We start from the raw sequence: 20409 nt of genomic DNA on the forward strand, positions 1-20409 counted from the left end.
GGTGCGTGGAGCGTGCGTGAAACGCGTGCGTGGCGAGGTCGCGTGTGCGTGCACACACACACAAACACAGTGTGTGCGGCACGCAACGCAACACCGAGGCAGGAGGACCGAGGCAGACCGAGGCAAACCGAGGCACACCGAGCCAGCGGCGGGGCACCACCACAACCGAGCACGGGCGCACGTGGAGGGATGCGTCGTCTGTCGGGGCCTCCTCCTTCCTCCACGCAACCACCACCACCCTGCGGACCTATATATTTCCCGGAGGGTCTCCCACTTTCGCCACTATCATTCCTGTCGCGGCTGCGCCAGCCCGTGACCGCGCAAACGTGAGTCCGCTCTCTTCGGCTTTCCTCCTCGAGTTTCCTCGCCGGCAGATTACGCGCGCACACCTGCCTCCTTCCGCGTCCTGCGGCTCGCTTCGGTTTTCCCGCCGGATTTTTACGCGAACCGCGGATCCCATCCTTCGCGGTCCAGATCGCACAGTGTGTACCAGCTTGCCTCGCAGTCGCCGATTCTACGATCCGATCCGTCGACGGGATCCGCGGGGTCGCCAGGCTCGCGATCCAGAGTTTCGTTGTTCCGACGAGTTCGCCGGGGCATCCGGTGAATTTTCCGAGTTTGGCGAACACAGAAACAACGCACACGGACGACGTGCTACTTGGGAAATGTGTGCCACGTGCGGAGACCCTGCCAGTCCACCTGCTGCTCCGACCGAATGGGATTAGATGAGGCACGACGGTGAGTGCGAGTGAACGTTTGTCGATTGGAAGATGTTTGTGAGAAACAATCGACGCGAGATCTCTCGATGGGTTTCGTACAATTATTTTCCATGAAAGGCTGACCGAAACGTTCCTTTTTCAATCTTTCAATGACGAGGGATTACGCGAAATCGCGGATTATCGACGATTGTTCTCTTTTAGCGAGTGAAGATTCGCGGGGCGCCTTTGCGGGAAATTATCGGAAAAGTTTGTCCAATAATGATCGAATTTTCTCGTACCTCGCGAGTCGCGGCTCGCTTCTTGTGCTCATAAGTTCCTGCTCTAAGCATCTCGTCGCGGAATTCAAGTTGCCAGCGGATTTTGATTAAAATAATTTGATTAAAATAATTTGATTAAAATAATTTTTTTTAATAAAAATTTGCCGGGACGATTACGCAGAACAGAAATGAAATAAAAATAAATCGTTTCCTTTAATCATTTTAATGAACTGTATATAGCGTGGCTGTATTATTAAATTTTTTTTCGTGCCTCGTCGCGAGCTCGTGTTTCAGCCGCACTAGTTATTAAAAAGCCGCGAATTAATTAATCTTTCGAAAGGTTTCGCGTTAAAACCGAACATTTCTTTATTTCGCGTTTGAAAAGATCAAATTACTGCATAAAATCAGTTGTCCGATATTACGGTACAATCCACGGCAACGTGAAATATATTCCGGTGCCACAGTTTTTCCGTACAATTATTGAATGAACGCACGCAAGCATATAATCGCCGTCGTAAAACGTTCGGATTTTTCAATACGGTCCCCGGCAGCATCAATGCGCATTGTGCCGCGATCAACGCGCCGCGCGTCATTCAGTAAATTCGTTTTCGAAAATCGCCCGAGCACGCTCCTTTCACCGCGATTTCATTTTACCATTAATTTTGTAAAGTTTCGCTCGCCAGAAATTTTTCGTATCGCCGGCCGTGAATGATTTAACCCTTTGCACTCGAAGCCATCTAAACTGCAAATCTAAAATAATTTCTCTGGCTTCCAGTATTTCCATTTTATATAAGAAAATTCATTCTATGCATACGAAATTGAGTCTCGGGACTCCTATATAACAATTACACTTTCAACAATTTTTTCAAATCTGAGCTTTAATGATATCTGTAAGAATAATGTTTGAATATGTTAGAAAAATTTCAACGGCGCCGCAGAGTCGCCGCTCGCGCGCAAAGGGTTAATTGCTGCCCCCAAAAATCTGTTGCACGGTCGAACGAATTCTCCTGGGAACACCTACGCGCGGCTTCTCTCCCGTCGTTAATGTCACTGTTTTATTCACGGAGCTGTCGTCTACGCGAACAGCCGGGCGCGTTTCCCCTTGAAAGATTCGCAAACACGGAATAAGGAAACCGAGGCGGAGAGCAGACAACGGAGCTTCGGCTAATTAATTGCGAGGGGAATTTTCAACTGATTTTCCTGCAGTTTCTCGCGGGAGGAGCGCTCCGAGCCCGAAGAGTGAGAGAGAAAGAGAGAGAGGGGGAGAGAAAGAGAGAGAGGGTGAGAGCGCAAAAGGCGAAAGAGAGAACGAGAGAGGCTTATTCTTCACAGCTGTTCATGCAACGAAACGCGTGCGCCGAAACGAGAACCCGTGAATATAGATGCCTCTTTATGCGGACGTTCGCACAAGTAGCGACCCGATACATCGACTCGTAAATTACCTTTCTGCAGCTTTTATCTCCGCGCTCTCGACACTCCGAATTTCATTTCACCGGGCCCAGCGTTCGCAGGCACCTCCGTGCCTAAGCAAGGTGAGCCGGCGATCGCGCAGATAACGCGACCGACCTCCTCGAATAACCGAAAACATCCTAACTTCTCGGAATCAAATTTTTCGCTCTCGACGGCTCCCCCTTAACAGTCAGAGTTATGGGTCGACGCTGAACCTACCGAGCCGACAAGTGCCGAATATCAACCCCGAAAATTCCCATGGTAATTTAATTATTGAAGCTGAAGCTAGACAGGTAAAATTTACTGTAGCGAATGATGTTTTAACACTTTGAAATTGCAAATATTTTACTACGATTTGTTTTAATATATTACAACAAAATTGAATTTTTACACAACGAATTTGTTAAAACTGTTATAATTATAAAGATGTTTCCATAGAAGATGCCATAGAAAATTCTTGCTTCAATCTAGTTAAAATAAAAATGTCAAAAGGTCTACATAGATACAATTTTTTTCATTATTATAAAGCAACAATCGTGAGTTAATTTAGTGTTCAAATCAGAAACATAGTAGCCTGATCTCTCCATAGCGTCGCGTTCTTTTTCCTTGAGAATTCAATCGCAAAACAATCTAGAGCTGCTGCAAACCTGTTAGGACTCAAAAGAATTGCTCTCAGCATTTCCGATGGTCCCTAGCGATCTTGATTCAATTATTTTTTTATTATATTAAATGCACCGTATCCTCTCATAAAATGTGATAAAAATATCGTCAAAGGAGAAGCTACAGAACTGCGCTGACAGCGAACTCGTGAAACAATTAGAACATTCGATAATTACAGAAATGAACGGTACACCCTGATAATAAAATATCCGTGGTCCCGGTGTCGTCTCGCAGTGTCGACACTCGTCCTCAAAGGGTTAAACCCCGTGCATCGGCATGCCCGTCGGAGAATTGGCATTGTCGCGGGACTGGTTTTAACGAGAGGCAATCGCGCCGCAGAAACCGTGGAGCAGAATTATTGAACACCTTCTCTGTCTTTCTCTCGTGTCCCGCGGACAAGGCGCGGGGTTTATGTTATTTCGCAACGCGGGAGAAGGTAAAACTTGGGTGACTTAAGGCGATCAACGTTAACCGGTCGAATGGCGTCCCGCTAGCAGGAGTTTCCCCGTGATTTGTTGCGCTTTGGTCAGCGCGGGCAACCGCGTCCTTTTCTTACGCTCTATATCATTCGGCCGAGGATAATGAGGTTCGCCCCCCTAACGCATCGCGACGTGTTTCTCATGCGCAGGATGGCCTGAGCCTCGGAGCAACTCTTCATGGATCGTTCACGAAAATCGTGCAACGGCCGGCGGTCGCGGACCGGCGACTATGTGCGGCGCCGGGACAACGCGCCGCGACGCCTCGGCATCGCCCTGAAGAACCTCGGGTGAGTGTGCTGTTGTTGATATTGGAAATTTATGTGGTACTTCCGGCGACCTCGGACCGGCGACAGCTCCCGTCTCCGGGGAGCGCTATTAAAACATAGTCCCGAAACATAGGCGCCCCTTTCAGAAAAACCTTTCCTCGGCGTGACCGATCCAGCTACGAAATCCGATAAATTTCTTTCCTTTGGACATTCTCGCGACCTCGCTACTTGCACGCGTGCCACATACGAGTGATCCATGCTTCTATAATAATCGACCGGTTTCTCACGAGTATATTCGTCGCAACAAAAGATCGCGTTATTTCTTCTTGAGCAAAAACAGCTGACTGTTGAACGTTTTTTCCTGTTACTAAAATTATTAAAATATTTCTAGGAAACAATTCTCGTTAAATCACTTTATTTAAATATATCTTATAATAGATATCACACGAAGTTTGAATAAATGCAATTTTGGTACGATGCAATGCATATTACTCGCGATTAGGTGGTTCTAAAAAGAATATATACTCTGACGATCTTTCCTAAATTATATATTTTACAAAAGTGATGTATTTAAGCGAAGTACTAAAAAACAGGTAACTGATTAATAATAATAATAATAATCTATTAACCGTGAATGCACGGTGACTCGATATAATCTCCGCGAACGAAATTTTCGACCCGCAACAAATGAACTATTTTCGAGTTACAACAATTTCGCGAAAACAACAATCTGCGCTCGTTTCTCGAAGCTTCTACTCTACCTATGCATAATGCCGCGGCAGAATATTTTCGAGGATCGGCGATCAGGCGAGGATCGGTGCCGCGGCAATCGTAGATCGCCATCGCGGCGCGTTGCTTTGTTTAAAAATTTCACGGTCCGCTATCGCGTCGGAAACGTGAGAAGGACGTGCGATCGTTCGCCGCGCGGTGAAACGACCGAACTCTAACGCTTATCGAAAACGAAACGCGCGCGTAACGCCATTGTGCGGCGTATAAGGCGATGAAACGCGTAATCGTTAAGGCGCACGATCCCGATGATTAGAAGTTCTTAACGGCGGCTAACGACTCCCCGGCCGGCACTCCGGATCGGGATCGCGTTCTTCCTGCTGCCGATTTCGCCTGCCCCGGCCGAGTACTGGCCTTGAATAATTACAATTTTTTTCTCATCGGACCGATCGTAAATATGCTCGTGGGACGGTTACGGACGATGAAGTCGAACGATAGTAACCGGCCTCGGACGATAATAAAATGAAAACGGCCGGAGAGGAAGGGAGAGAAAACGCTGTCGCTTCGACTCTGTCGCCATTGTTGTTGCTGTAAGCGACCGAATTTGGTACGTGAAGCTTGTCGTGGATCGATTAGATCCACGGAAGTTGGATCACGACGTTCGACTTCGAAGAGATATTTATCCGAGATCATTATCCGAATGAATTGCTTTTTGGTGGAATAATTTATTCGAACAACGATTATTCGTCATAAATTCGTCATAAATTATCCGATCTATTTATTCGATTATATTATACGCGTAGTATTTGATTCGAACAGAGATCGCGAAATTTTTTAAATACTAATAATTGTCAACTGTTGCAAATGTTGCATGTAATTTCGTAAGAATTTAATTATAGAAATACAGTCAGGATTATAAAATCCTTTCTGACTTAAATCTAAATTATATACATTTTTATTTGATTGGATACATCCAATCGTAAGGATCGAATAAAATTTAATTCCTGAGTTTTCATCCCTTATTAATTAATTTTGCCCGACTACGGTAGATATGCTGGCGAGGATGGGAAACGCTGAGGGGGATATTCAATAATCTTTCTTCTCGCGCGATCCGCGGCGCGTCGCTACTCTTATTAGCGAAATGAAAAATAAATTTGCACTTAACTACACTCCGCGTACCATATTCTCGTCTCCTCCTAATAGCATTCATGATTTAAGCAGCATTTTACGAACCTCTCGAAAGAGCCGTAGCTTTAAGACGGTTTTAGATATTTTACTGCACATTTACCAGACTTAAACTGCACTATAGCAGCTTTATGTACTCTCTTTAACATAAAACAGACTGCGTGGATGTCAAAGGAAGAGAATACGCCGGGCGTCTCGGGCCGCTGATCCGATTCTCTCGCGGAAATATGCCCCCCGGACGGCGTTCGATATTCTCTGTGCCCCGGAAAAATATTGAGGAAACATTCGAATCCGTCGCCTTTGTGCCCGGGCAAATAGTTTCCGCGCGCAAAATAGACTCGCCGCTGGACTCCGTGTTCCCCCCCCCCGTTAAAACGATAATTCTGTGTCTTGCAACGGCGGTCGCGCAAACGAACGGCCGAATAAAACGCGGCTCGGTCGGAGCGTTTAGCCCGGGAACGCGATACCCCGAAAGAGCGAACGGAAATTTGTACGCGATTTGTATATCGGTAACCGCGAGTCTGCGGCTCGAAAATCGAGTAAAAAAGATCGAAAGGCCGAAAGAGAAAAACAGAGGCGAAACGAGAGGGAGAGAGAGAGAGAGAGAGAGAGAGAGAGAGAGAGAGAGAGAGAGAGAGAAGGGATAGAAGAAAAATCGAGACGCGAACGGCCGAAACACGATCCCACTCGATAACTCGTCATTTTAACGAGGATATCTCTCTTTCTCCCGTGCCGTACCCGCGAAGTACACGCCCGGGCAGTTTATTTTAATACGGACACCTCGTAATAATTCTCGATGTACATCGTACCGAATGAACGGACATCAATCCTTGCCCTCGTTACTTTCGATGCTCCGGGCAGAGGGTCCCTTGTTATCCGCTCGGTACTCGCTCGCGTTCCTCTTTCCACGGGCGTGCATGCCAATGGCCCCGCGCATAATTACCGGTTTCGATTACCGGATCGGCCGACAAGTGCGCCGGATTTTCCGTCAGGTACCGGGAAACGTTTATATGTATACACACGCCCGGGCGCCGGCACGTCCCTTTCCTTTCTTCGTTTTATCGCGGATCTCACGGCCCTCGTCCGCTCGAATACGCTCGAATCCGTTGCGGTAGATCCGCCGCAGAGTCCTACTGAAAAATCGGCGATACACCGACCGTGGAAAGTAAATTCCGCCGCGGTTGTTAGCGGATCCGGACACTGCGGAACGAGTTCTGGAAACACACGGTAGGACTCGAGGAAACTCGCCGCGCGACTCACGGTCGCTGTTTTGATCGGCATTCGACCGCGGCGATGGGTTTGTCTTCATGAGCTAGTCGAAGTCATTTTCTACTGTCTGTGGGAACGAAAATGCTTTGGAATGATGTGATGACATTGGTCCGGAACGATTTCAAAAATAAATTCATGAAATAAAGATCTGTAAATAAATTCATTAAATAAAGATCCGTAAATAAATTCACAGAATAAAAATTCATAAATGAATTTAGAGAGTAATATTCACAAATAAATTCATGGGATAACAATTTCAGAAATAAATTCATGGAATAAAAGTTCGTAAATGAATTTACAGAATAAAATTTCTCAGATTAATATAGAGAATAAAAATTCTGAAATTAATTCACAGAATAAAAATTCACAAATGCATTCATGGGACAACGACTACAGAAATAAATACATAGGATAACGATTCAAAAATAAATTCAGAGGGTAACGATTTACAAATAAATTTACAAGGATAAGCGTTCAGAAATAAATTCGCCGTATAAAAATTCACAAATAAAATTATAAATCTTTGTAAATTCATGTTCATTTAAAGTATTTCAATTTAACAGGTTCGACCTTCAATATCGTCAATAAAGAACGTCATATTCGTGATACGAATGTCGCTATTTAAGATTGTAACACATGGTATGATATATAGAAAATTGTTAACAAATGAATTTAATATAACTATATACTGTAGTGGCGTCAGTCGCGAACGTATTAACATAATTCTGCTATAATCGTGGACTCAAGTTAGTCAGTCTCATACTTCGTCGAACATATTTATATCTAAATATAAAATCATGGAAAATTGTTCCTCTGAATATAACATAGTTAAAAACGTTTATAATCGAACGAACGGATTTCAGATACCTCAGTTCACGTTTATCGAGATCGTAAAGATGCCTTCCCGGACAATCACCGCATACGTGCACTCGTTCGGTTAAAAGAGAGGCTAACTAGTCGGTTTTAGTGCTCGTTACATCTATTAGTAATTAGTCACGCGTCGCAGCAACAGACGGACATTTATACCGGAGAAAACGTTTACAAGTGATCGTTCGGAAAAGGTAATTGAGTAAAAAAAAAAAAAAAAAGAAAAAGTAACACACGCTCCTTGTGTTTCTGCCGTCTAATTTTTGCGGCGAGCGCATAAAATCCGTCGTCCACTTAAAACGCCGTGTTCGACACGATTTTTCCATGTCGAGACAAAATATTGTTTCACGGTTTATGATAGTCAGCCTTCGTACTAATAAATGTGCATTCATAATGAACAGGAAATTCTTGTTTTTTGTGGAAGTCTCTCGGAAATTGGATAATGTCCGCGGTATTCATCGGGCATTAGCATTTTCCTTCTTATTTTAAACGCGCCTTTCGAACGAGCAAAGTCTTCCTTAATTCTTGCGCGCGCGCGGCCTTCGTCCCGTTTTACACCGGCACGCATTTATTTAAATCGAAGGAACTAATTGTATCGTTGTGCGGTACAAATTGGGCGGACGCGTACTGCTCCGGGCTACCAATTTGTCGGAACAATAACCGAACGCAAAACCGCTCCCCGTCCCTCCCTCGAGCGGCCCGAAGCCGCGTCCCCAAGAGTGTCTCGGCAAACTTGCCTAGAATTTCGCGCAGCTTTCGTGCTCGCGAAAATTCCGTTCGCCTCGCGGCCACGCGCCGGTCGCGCACGAGCGACATTAATTTTTAACCGAGTCCGCGAGCTCATTTTTACTGCGACATGCTCGAGCAAACTGGATGTTACCAGGACTACCAGACTGCGGAAGAGTTAAACCAATACGGTTACTACACCGCGGTTGCTACATCTCCGTATTCGTTGATTAATTTCCCCAGAATCAACCGTGTCATCGAATGCCGCTTCGAACCGAGCTCAACTTAACGGATTCACTGACTACACCTTGTTCAACTTGCTCGCCGGCGTCTGCTAGATCGTAAACACTTTTTCGACAAGATAACACCGGCGCGCGTTTCACGGCGAACGGAATCGTATAAATGAGCGGCCTCATCGACGCGCGGATACCTATTGCGAAGCGTTTGATATTTTCTCCCCGTTTAATCGTTTCGAACAGCAATTTCTTTGTGCTTTATCCGCCCGCGAACGAATCCCTACAGACCGCCCCCCCAAAGAGCAGTACATATTCCGGTCTATCGAACAAACAGAAAAAGACGAAAAATTAATTAAACGACACTCGCGTACCCGCGCGCCAGAATCTTTCGCGGTCGATATTCGACGCTTAACCCGTTGACGCCGTTCCAGCCTGTAATCGCGGCGCATTAAATAACGCGATTCCCGGCAGCCGGTGAATAAGATTGAGAATGATCGGTGTTATCCGCGGTTGTTCAAAGCACCGACGCCGCGGCCCGCCGGTGATAACCGTGAAAGTAACCCGTGCGTCACGGCCCGCGCGACATTAATCCCCCGCGGTGGGGGTGTTCGGGAACGGCGAAGAAAGAAAGCAACGGGCGGGTCGGAGAGATCGGAGAAAAAAAAAGAGGAGCCGGAGGTGGTGGTGGTGGTGGTGGAAGACAAGGTAGCCACGCACAACAATAAGCAATCTGTAGCAGACATGTAGAGTAATTATGTTGAGTCTAGACGCGCGCGCGTACGATTATATGTACATCCCTTTCGCGGATCGCATGCGGTATACATTACGTACGGTATGTGGTCGAGTTTGCCGAGGCTCGCGTGTGTACACGTTCGACCGTGTACGAGATAATACGGGGTGGCGCGGAAACACCGAACTTTCGCGACAGACGCTCGTTCCCGACGTCTGATAATAATTGAACGAAACTCGCCCCCTTTCGACGAGAGCACTTCGAGCTCTGCAATTTATGGCGGACGACGGGGTTGCGAACCTTCGATGGTCTTGACTTTTGCTGGGAAAAAAAGGACGAAAAATATTTGCACAGAATGCAAACCTTCAAATACTATTTTCTTGATCTTTTATGCTGTAGATGATTGTAGTAGTATAGCAAAGTTTGCGCATTTCTTGAAAATTTTGAGAGAAACGTATGAGAACTGTTGATAGTTTTTTAATTATTGAATCCTAAAATTGATTTCGCTAATTTTTCTCGCAAAGGACAACTATAGCAGCTTGCCCAAGTTCTGCATTTCTTAATTATACTGGTGAAAACTTGTTAAGACTATAGATTGCTCTATGTTTGTTGAATCAGTTCGCAGCGTTATTAAAATCAATTTAGATAATAACTTTGACTAGAAGTGACTGTAGAAACTTGCAAAATGATTTTATAATTCTTAACTTACTGCTAGAAACTTTTTAATGAATTCTTGGTGGGGAATAGCAATATCAGTCGTGCACCAGCCACTTGCTTATGATTATACTAGTTATTTAGTTATATTACTTATAGCCAGTAAACTAGCAATTTATTTTAGAAATATTATATAAAGAAATAATTTTAAAATTCTTGATAGCGTGACACAATAATTAATAATCATATTAACTAGCTCTCGGTGGATAAAGTATTAAGAATTCTGATTACACGAGAAAATAACTCTGCTCAAAAACGTCTGTGATTGCTCAAACGATTTGATTAGTAATTAAAATCAATTTTACTTAAGCGTTGTTTCTGAAAATGACTATAACATCGTACAAAAATCGCGCATTCTTAGACAATTCTCGCTAGTATACATCCACAATATAAAGCCTTACTTATAATAAAGCCTTACAATATAAATCTATAAAGTCTTAGAAAAGTTCATTTTCGTATCACACGCAATTGCGGACAAGTTGTTCAGCCCTCAACAGAAATCGTCCCCGTAATTCCGTGACAACTCCCCCGGACTTGCTCGGGAAATATTGACGGGTTTCTCGCAGTTGACGAACTTTGGGAGCACCCTCTATATCCTTAGCGTCGCGTAACACTCGCGAGCGGTCTCGCGCGCGTTCCTCGCACTCCGCGCGGCTTTGTGTGCTGGTGTATCGGTGGTCGATGTTTGTGTATCAAGTGCAGGACGGGAGTGGAGAAGGTAGAAAAGCGAGCCAGGGGGAGCGATAACCTGAAACGAGCCGGAAAGACTATCGACGAGTCTCGGATCTCCGAGGTGCGAACCGCGAGGCCGCCTTGAATATCGATCATTTGGTCTCGCGGGGTGCAACCGCGGCTCGGAAAAGCGCGGAAAGGAAAACGGAGAAAAAGAGGACGAACCGGAGAGGAAGAGAGTGAAATAGAGAACGAGAGATAAAGAAAGAGAAAGAGGGAGGGAGAGAGAGAGAGAGAGAGAGAGAGAGAGAAGGAGAGAGGGGAAGAGAGTGAGAGAGCGGGGGTGACGAAGGGCAAACAAATAAAGATGCATTAGCCTGCTCGGCTCGAAGCGAACGTGTCGGAAATATGAGAGAGCAGTTGGCGTGCGGCTCGATGTATACCTCCCACTTTGATCTTCACCGGCCTAACGCGAAACGCTTACGTAGGCCTCCCAGCAGCAAAAAAATGCATTTCTACGCGTTTGCCAACCTCGCCCTCTTCCTTCCTTCGGACCCTTGCCTCCGCCCTTCGTCTCCCGCTGTCCCATTCGTCCCTCTTCCCAAGACCGACCGTCCCGTCCCATCCCATCCTCTCCTCTCCTCTCCGACTGTCTTCCTTCATCTTCCTCGATTTTAGGGTCCGCAGACTCTGCCATGCGAAAGTGTCTCTGTGCGACTTTACGCGAGGAACTTGCTACTCTCGACGTCTGTCTTCAATTTTCATCGCGAAGTTACGTGGATATGTATACACAACGTTTAACACGTTATGTGACAAGTCGGTCCATGTATGAACGATTTAGGATCATAGTGGCGCAAGTCATATTCTCTTCGGCGTGAGAAACAAGGAGGGTTATTGCTCGGTGGGAAATATTCTTTACTCAGTATTGTTTATTCAGCAAAGTTGTTGCTAAGGTAACTTAGAGTCATGTTAATACGTGGGACTTTATGATTGATTTGATTTGTTGTCACATGTTTCGTGTCTTTTTAATGATTTAGTATGTATAGATCACATTTTAAGACGTAAGGGGAAATTTTCGAAATTGTGATTCACGTCAATATAATTCAAAGTAACTCATATAGGTGGCACTAATTTTTTACTAATTTTCAAATTTCATATTTTTTATGTAATATATCTAAATAAACAAAATTCTGCTGTAATATCTAGAATTAACAAAAATAAAAACACGATACGCTATAATAAATTTTAATAATCCAGTCTCAGTTTAATTAATCAAATCAACCAGGAGTGACCAACGCATATTGACTAATTTTTATTACAATGTAGATTCGAACAAATTCAGCAATTTGAAGATAAAAGAGTATGAGATTGGCCAGATCGATCGGCATGGGTTGGTTTGCAAAATGCCATACTGAACGTGTAAAGCGATGATTTTTCCTTGCTACAGTTTGTCCAACGACGAGTCACCGAATCTAAAACAGCTGCGTGTAATTGGTGTCACAGCTGCAGCTATTGGCTGTTCAAAAGCGATAAATGTTTCCCAAATGTGCGCATCGTGAATCACCGTGCATTAGTTTATACTTGTCTCGTTGCGCGGACTATAGTTGACGAGATTGAATCTTATTCCTTCAAATGGATAACGACTGATCCGAGTTGTCTTCGCCTATCATCTTCCACGATTATTGAAATTAATAGACAGTACTTCAAAAATATACGAAAACATGATATATTCGACGATTCAGAAGCGAGTTAAAAAATAAAAGTACCTATTATGACACGCTTTTCAAAGACTATAAGGTTGTCATCGATTTTATTTATTATTATTTTATTTATTCAAATTTGGAAGCGTTGTTGTTGAATATTCATACCACTGTTCGACAGATTGATATTGCTAGATGCTATAATTAATTCTATATGTATAATAAAATATAATACAAGCAAACTAGAAAAGTACTATCGTGTACTCATTATGGAACACCTTACTAATTCGTATCACGTCTTCGTGTTCCATAATAGGAATACTCAATATGGACAACGGATGCCATCTGTTCCATAAATCAGAACAGTGATAAAATTGAAGTACACGATATGAACAGTACGTTCCTGCTTAGGAACACGTGTATTCGGATGATCAGTTTTTTACAGCTGATTGTTACATAACGATATTAAGTTACCATGCGTGAATGAATTTTCAAAGAACAGTGTTCGAAGATATAAATCGAATTTTTACAACCACTTTCCGATGCTCTATCTATTTTATAACTATCTGATGTTCTATCTAGTATTGTTTATGCTACTATTTTAAATAAGAGCTAACTATTTTAAATAAGCGCCGCAATTAATCGGTGTTTCATAATAGGTACTATTACGAGAAAAAGGAGAGAAAAGGAAAGGGACGATATTGCCCCAATTTGCGGAACAAATTTGTACGGAGCACGATGGGAGATCGTTGTGTTGCATCGTACGGAGTATTTCCTGCGAGACAGAGGCGAAAAAGGTGGCGATGGGATCTCGTTCTGCGCGGCGTCTCTCGGCGGCGACGACGTTCGCGTGACGCTCGCGAATCGGCGGAAACACGGGGAACATGTGCGCGCATAATGGCCCTAATTGTGAGCCTCCGTGAAAAAGAAAAGTCTTCGGAACGGGAATTACGAGGTGGCCGTGGGGGCCCAGCGTCCCTCCGAGCGGACGTTGTGCGGCCACCGAGAGCCTCGGACCTCGACACGACTCTCTCGCATCGCCTCGACTTATGAATAGTATTCGTTGTACGTGAGTGGACCGCGTTTTATTGCTGGCGTTCACGGCAATTCTATCTTCGGTTTCCGCGATGGGATCTCCGAGAGAAAGAGAGAAAGAGAAAGAAAGAGAGAGAGAGAGAAACAGAAAGGGGGGAGAGAGGTCTTTCGATACATTCTCGAAACGAATCGATCGGTACGCATGCACGGACTCGCGCGCGAGAACGCCGTCACGCTCGGACCGAAACAGCTGATCCGTAATTAAACGATCGCCCCGGCCTCTGAAAGGTGCGTTTCATCGCTCCCGAATCGCCCGGAGAGATATTCTTCCGTTGCTCTCTTTCGTATCGATCGAGATACCTCGGCGCCCCACGGTGCTCGATCCGTAGGACAAAAGCCGAAAACACGAGGTGCGGGATCGAAAATATGCTGCACCGCAAGATATCAGAATGTAGGTTTTAAAAACGCTCACTGCTTTTGAAGAGCATACGGATTTGTTGTCAGAACTTCAACTTGAAGTTCAACTGAAATAAAGAAATATTGGCAGAATATTTGTTACTCCAATCTGTTATTTGTATGCTGGATTCAGTACCATCTTAAGACGAGTAAATAATTTGTATATTAAATACTCATCACTTTTGGTAATTTTGAATTATTATACTATACATTAAACTTTATTTTAAGATCAATTTTATTTGCTCGTGTCTATCGGAATAATAAATATCAACTGATATTGTTCAGACAGAAGATACTCAATAATTATGTGTTAACCAATCGCAACACAAAAGTGCTAAGAAATTTAGATTTGAAATTTACCAAAATATAAACTTCATTAATTTATCGAAGTTCTCAGCGTTCAAAAGAGTATGTCGGTCCTATATCGGAAGTATCAATTTCGTCCGAAATTCCCCTATAGTCCCCTATACCGTGCACCCGTACCATTTTTCCCGTACATTTCGCAGCTCGATTATCCCCGGCAGCAAGAATCGTCGGGCCAAGCGCGGCGTGTCCAACGCCGGCGTTAATTAATGCGATAAGCGCCATTGGTTTCGGCGTGCACGGCCCGGTGTAAGCTCGCTTTCGTTACAGAGGTAACGAGCTTTCGAAAGTCGCGTCGCGCCGGTCAGCCACGCGTGTCGCCACGAATTTCGAACGGAAACGGATCGACTGGCCGCATGATCGATCGCACCACGTCATCGGACGACGATTAACTGTACTCGGGGACAGAGCGAGAGGCGAAGATATGGGCAGGGTTACTAAAGTTGACCTCGCTGCTCTTCGTCGTGTCGTACGTCTGTCTTCCCAGTTGGAACATTGGTTCGCAACCTCCGCTGCCCTGCTACATTCTTTTTAAAGACCACTTTGTTCTGCGACTGATTCGTCTAAACGGATTCTGACGGCGCGCGTTCAACGCGTAAATATATCTGCGATTTCCCGTGGGACCAATTGCTTCTATCTTCGCCGATAGATTCGTTGTCATAAGTAAAGATAACGATTTCGTTCGCATTGATTAGATATAATAAGAAAATTTTGTGAATAAGTCAATAGGTACTCTTTATGTCATTTCATGTTTTCATCTCTTTGATTTCAATTTCAATAACGAAGCGAATTCTTCAAAGAAAGTGAGAAAAGAAATAAAACGTAAAAGTGAAAGGAAAAGTAAAAAGCGATAACTCAAAGGGACAAGTAGGAGCAAAGAATTCAGTGATAAAAGGTCGCCTACGCTTTTCCCAACAAATACAGCAGCGCAATAAATACTCGTTTTCTGTCGGGTCGATTTTTCCTACAGAATTGACGCGGTGAAGATCCGAATGAATAAAAGGTAAATGTATATCGGTCTCCTTCGGCAAGGCGCTGCAGACCAGAGATTAATTATCGGACCGATGCCCCGTACGAATTAGTTATCGAGTTTCCGTAAGTCAATTTCCATGTCGTTATCTGAACCTATTAGGAACGGTCGCTATCTAGCGGTGGTGGTCCGTTCGAGCCTCGACGGGGCCGGGCTAATTGAGGGTCTGCACTAATTGTAACTTTCTTTGCCGATAAGAGCCCGCTTTGTAACGGAGTCCACGGTATCTGGAGAAAAAGCGATGTTGGAAGCGCATCAATGTGTCATCGAGGCCTGCCCCTAAAACGATGTATGTACGCGGAGTAGTACAACTGGTGGATCGGGACAACCGTTGCGAGACACGTGTGACCGTGCCAGAAATTTACACTCTGCTCCCGGAAGCGATAACAATAATGACGGCACTGTCATCGCCGGCAACGTTTCGCGGCTCGGCCGACACGGCTCGTAAAAGGGTGGTATCCGGTCGTTTTGCTGCGGCCGGTGCTGCGCGTGCTCTCGAACAGGTTGTTGTCCCGCGGCAAAATTCAAATTGCCGGGGACCTAAGACACTGCGCGGGAACACCGGCTACCAATCTCGAACTCGTCGGACCTACACGCTACCGGGCCTTGATCACCGTACAGAAAGAAAACAAACCTTGAAAACTGGAGGCTGTAATCTCGTGATTGCGAGTTGCCGTTCATTCATTAAATACTAGTTTTTGTTTCGCGACTTGGAACTTATTTAGTCGGTCTTTCTGTTTTCAAAAACAACGCGACGCGTGTTGCTGTACAAAGATCACACGATTTAATTTAGTTAGACTTCTCGCCATTTTTATTATGATATATATTTCGAGTAAAAAGATTGATTCATTTCTTAGAAAAGAGTTTTTATACTTTCAACAATTTTTAAATAAAAATTACGAAAACAATTATTAAAAAATCCAAATTTACTTCTATTGTTTCTAGTAATTGAAGGTAATGGCTTCCACTACTCCTTCACCCCCCTTTTCACGATGTCATTTGTTACCTGCGAATAATTAAGTAAAATAAAAATTGCCTTAAAAGAAGCAGAGTTTTCGTGAACACGTATTCTTCATTTGACAGTTCTAATAAGCCAAGAGTACCACAATCGTACAATTTATTCCCTCCTACGTTCCAGTCACTTAATTCTAGCACAAGCGCAAAAAGCGATCGTTCTCGCGATAATCGAGCGTCGACAAAGTCAGCGACCCCTGGCCGAGGTCCGGAAATTCGATGGCCGAAAGCGACAAGTCGGTCCAATTGCCATAAGCCAGCCGGCTATCCGTGGATCGGGTGGAAAAGAGCGGAATACTGAAGGATCGGCGCGGGGTGGTTTGCGCGCGCGGATGATCGTCCGAATGCATCTTTAATTCCACGCACTTATCTCGGAATCAATTTAAATCTTGGCCGTCCGCTCGGTTCCTATATGGCGAGGACAGGCTTTGTCCGTTGCCGACGTGGATCAGCCCGTCCTCTTCCTTTCTGGTTTCGTGCCGCTTGGGTCCCGCTTGCATAAAGGCCATTGTCGCAGAAAAGGGAGGACGACCCGTCGTCCGAGCGGGCCGGTCCCCGCGACCGGGGCCCGACGAGGAGACCGAGACGGCCAAGACGATGCGACGATCCAACGTCTACGGCTCATTCAGCATGCAGTTGCCGAGGTTATCGCGCTCCACGGACGTTGATAGAATACGCATCGTCGCCGGGGTTGCGGTGCCAGGCGTCCGTGGCTGTCACCGCGTCTCGAAACTGTCAAGGTCCCCGCAGCGGGACTCGATGCGAATCAACGTCAGTCCGCGAGGACCCGTCCGCCTCCGCTTAGCTCGCGTCTCCTGTTTCATCGATGCCTCCTCTGCTCTCTCTTCTACCGCCAGAGCCGTCCTGGCAGTCTTCCCGCTTCTGAGACCGATCCCCGGTAAATTGCTGACGGAAATGCCTGCCTCGCCGGTACCCTCGTCAACCAGCCCCCGCAAGAGAAACGTTTTGGATAAATTAGGAGAGATAAGTTCGAGGGCTCGCCACCCACAGGACCCGGGGAACCTCTCCTACGATCCGGCAACCGCATCGCCACGATCGGCTGCCCCGGCGTTCCGATGACACCAGACTACCGGTTAGATTGCCCCACCTTGAGACGCATCGTTACGGATCACTGTTTCCTAATAGACACTCGCGTATTAGATACAGTTCGACGTCATAATCGCTACGTTCCTGCTTTAACTCTCCTACGGAGTGATACCAGGAACTTCTATTAATGGCTCTTATAGAGCAGACTAGAAAAATACGCGCGTATCCTTGGGAAACGAGCTCTGTAACGCCGCTTTTATAAGCTTGTTGTATGAACGGTAGTGATTAACACGGAATTACCGGAGACTGTAAAAATGTATCCGCTGAATTATTAATATGATTGAGAGGGATAAAGTAGAAGACGGAAACGGTGCATTGAAAGATTAATTATATCGTAGAGTAACATATAAATAAGTAATAAATTGCGGAAACTCTCAAAGTAAAGCATTACTATACCAATATTTATTTATATTTATTTACTTAATTTTTAAATTCCTCTTGCAGATACGATTTCACCCTTACGCAATTAATTTCACGAGAAACACTATTTTAGAGTACTCATAGAATTAAGTGAACAAAGATTCCAAATAGGGTGACAAAAAATAATTATCCGAGCCTAACATAGACCCGAAACACCATAGAATAGTTAACCCTGACCATGGAATAGCTAATGCCTTCTAAAAGAACACCAAGACTTTCAACATTCACGAGTAAGCTATCAACGAGCAGATTTTCCGTTTTGGTCCTTTTCGCGGAGTCGCGGGACTCGCGCGCGAACATCCGGCCGATTTTTCGATCCGGCGCACCCTTATCGATCTCAACCGTGCCGACAAGCAGGAAGCCAGTCCGCGTACCCTAACTAACTCGCCGGCGGAGATCTAATCGCGACAAGAGCGAACGCCTGTTGCATATTTGAAACGAATCCATATCTCGGCGTAAACTCGGCGGGGAACAAATAGATTCTACGATTCCCCGGTTCGACGGCATCGCGGGGCGGGTTAAAGGGGGGGAGGGGGTGATTAAGGAGCCCGGCAGGGCAGCATCGGAACACGAATCGCGTATAAATAACGGGCGAAGGAGGGAAGGGGGGGGGGGGGGGGAATGGCTCGCGGCCGTTCCCATCGACGACCGCGTTTGCTCTTGCTTGATGGAGCGGCTGTCGTCGGGTACCCGTTCTCGTTCATCCCGGGGCCCGGGGAGAGCACGAGCGACCTCCGCGAGCCGGGTTCCAGGCACGAAAGTGAAACGAAGTGGTTTCCCGGCCCCGGGAGTGATTCCTCGCGCGAGTAAACCCGTTAACGCCTGCTGCTCGGTGGCCCGCCGCATCGGGCGTGAACGCGTGTCTGCCAGTGGTAAACCGACGCTCTTGACCCGTTGATAGCGCTCCGTTCAACTGCTACCGGAAGCTTTCAACTTCCCGAAATACCTCGTCCGCCGCAACCAATGTCCTGCCGCTCAGGAAATGCTGTTCGAGTATTCGGATGTATTCGGTGCCTAGGGTGGTGGATCCAGTCAATGCGGGGTGGCCAGTTACTGCGCCTTTTGTCTATTTCCAGGCACAATTAACTTTATGTTTATCGTATATGACAGCAATTTTTTTTATTTAAACTCGGTAACTCGTTTACTCGTTAAAATTGAACATACGAAAGTTGGGAATTTTTAAAATATTACAAGATTTATTTCAAGTAAAATAACTTGCAATAGATCGTACTAAAATAAATCGTTCCAGGTAGCATGTCACAATGATTACTCTTTATTTTAATTTTTGTTATTCACTAGACTGCGAATTTTATTTATTTATACTAAATGGGACTAGTCGCAGTTTAATACAAGGATTAAAGCAATTTAAAGATGTCAATGTATTACGTTTAATCAGCTAAAACGATTCGAGAATGAGTAGGTCTAGTAATCGGTGAATGAGTACCACGCTTAGGAATCGCGCGCTCGTCGATTTTCGCTTCGTCAGGGCGAGGATAGGTTGTAAACCGTTCATTAATGAATGGAGGCAGCCGATAAGCCGTGCCAGGGTGGCCCAGCGATCGCGACCAGTGTAAATCTCGTCTAACTCGGTAAACTTCCTCGCGTCGTCGGCTAGAACAACGTTCTCTATTGTGCGGTATCTCTGGCTGCGCCGCGGCAAGATAATCCCTGAAGAAATAGGTTACACCGGTTTTATCAGCCTCTTCAGTCTCTATGACGTCTTGGATTCTCGCGGCGACGGCGACGACGACGGCGACGACGACGGCGACGACGACGGCGACGCCTGTCGAGGAGCCGCGGCGATAACGCGGATCGCGACGCCAAGATCGTCCGCGCGCGCGAGACCTTTTCACCGCTTTCATTGACGAGCACGCGAGACGCCGCTACATTGTATACACGGCTCGCCGCTATCCGCATTGTATCCGGAAATTGGAACGCTTTAGAATGGATCGGGAGAGGCGACGCGTTCTCTCTCTCGTCTTTCAGACGACGACTTTCACCCGTATCCGTCCCGATAAAACGCTTCTGCTTTCGAGTGTCGTTCGTCTCCCGTGACGACCACCTCGCGCGATCTCGAAACCGCGAGCTCGTAGCCGAGAATATTTTGGTTTTGGTATACACATAGGTGGAATTGCTGCGATTCGAGATTGATTTTATACGCGAGGCAACATTAAGAGTGTCTCGGGAAATTTATGGCAGCTCCAGTTCCGCTACCCTTATCGATACAGTGGATTCATTTCAGCCACATTTCATCCAGACAGTTCTGCTGGCTTTGCGACGACAGGTCATTTTTTCACTTTTCAGTGGCTGTTGCTTGATTATACGTGAA

The 20409-nt window shown here is 45.6% G+C and overlaps 1 protein-coding gene across 1 annotated transcript in view; it reads left to right on the forward strand.

Moving 5' to 3' along the window:
* The first annotated feature begins 302 nt into the window (after window positions 1–302).
* The window catches only part of LOC144476193 (thrombospondin type-1 domain-containing protein 4), a 60031-nt gene continuing 39924 nt past the window's right edge, over window positions 303–20409 (forward strand). Inside the window, exons 1-2 of the mRNA XM_078192856.1 lie at window positions 303–738; window positions 3714–3851. Coding sequence (XP_078048982.1) covers window positions 3742–3851 — 110 coding nt within the window. The 5' untranslated portion in view covers window positions 303–738; window positions 3714–3741. The remainder of the gene's footprint in view (window positions 739–3713; window positions 3852–20409) is intronic.

This window comes from Augochlora pura, chromosome 10 (genome assembly GCF_028453695.1).
Source record: "Augochlora pura isolate Apur16 chromosome 10, APUR_v2.2.1, whole genome shotgun sequence".
NCBI lineage: Eukaryota > Metazoa > Arthropoda > Insecta > Hymenoptera > Halictidae > Augochlora > Augochlora pura.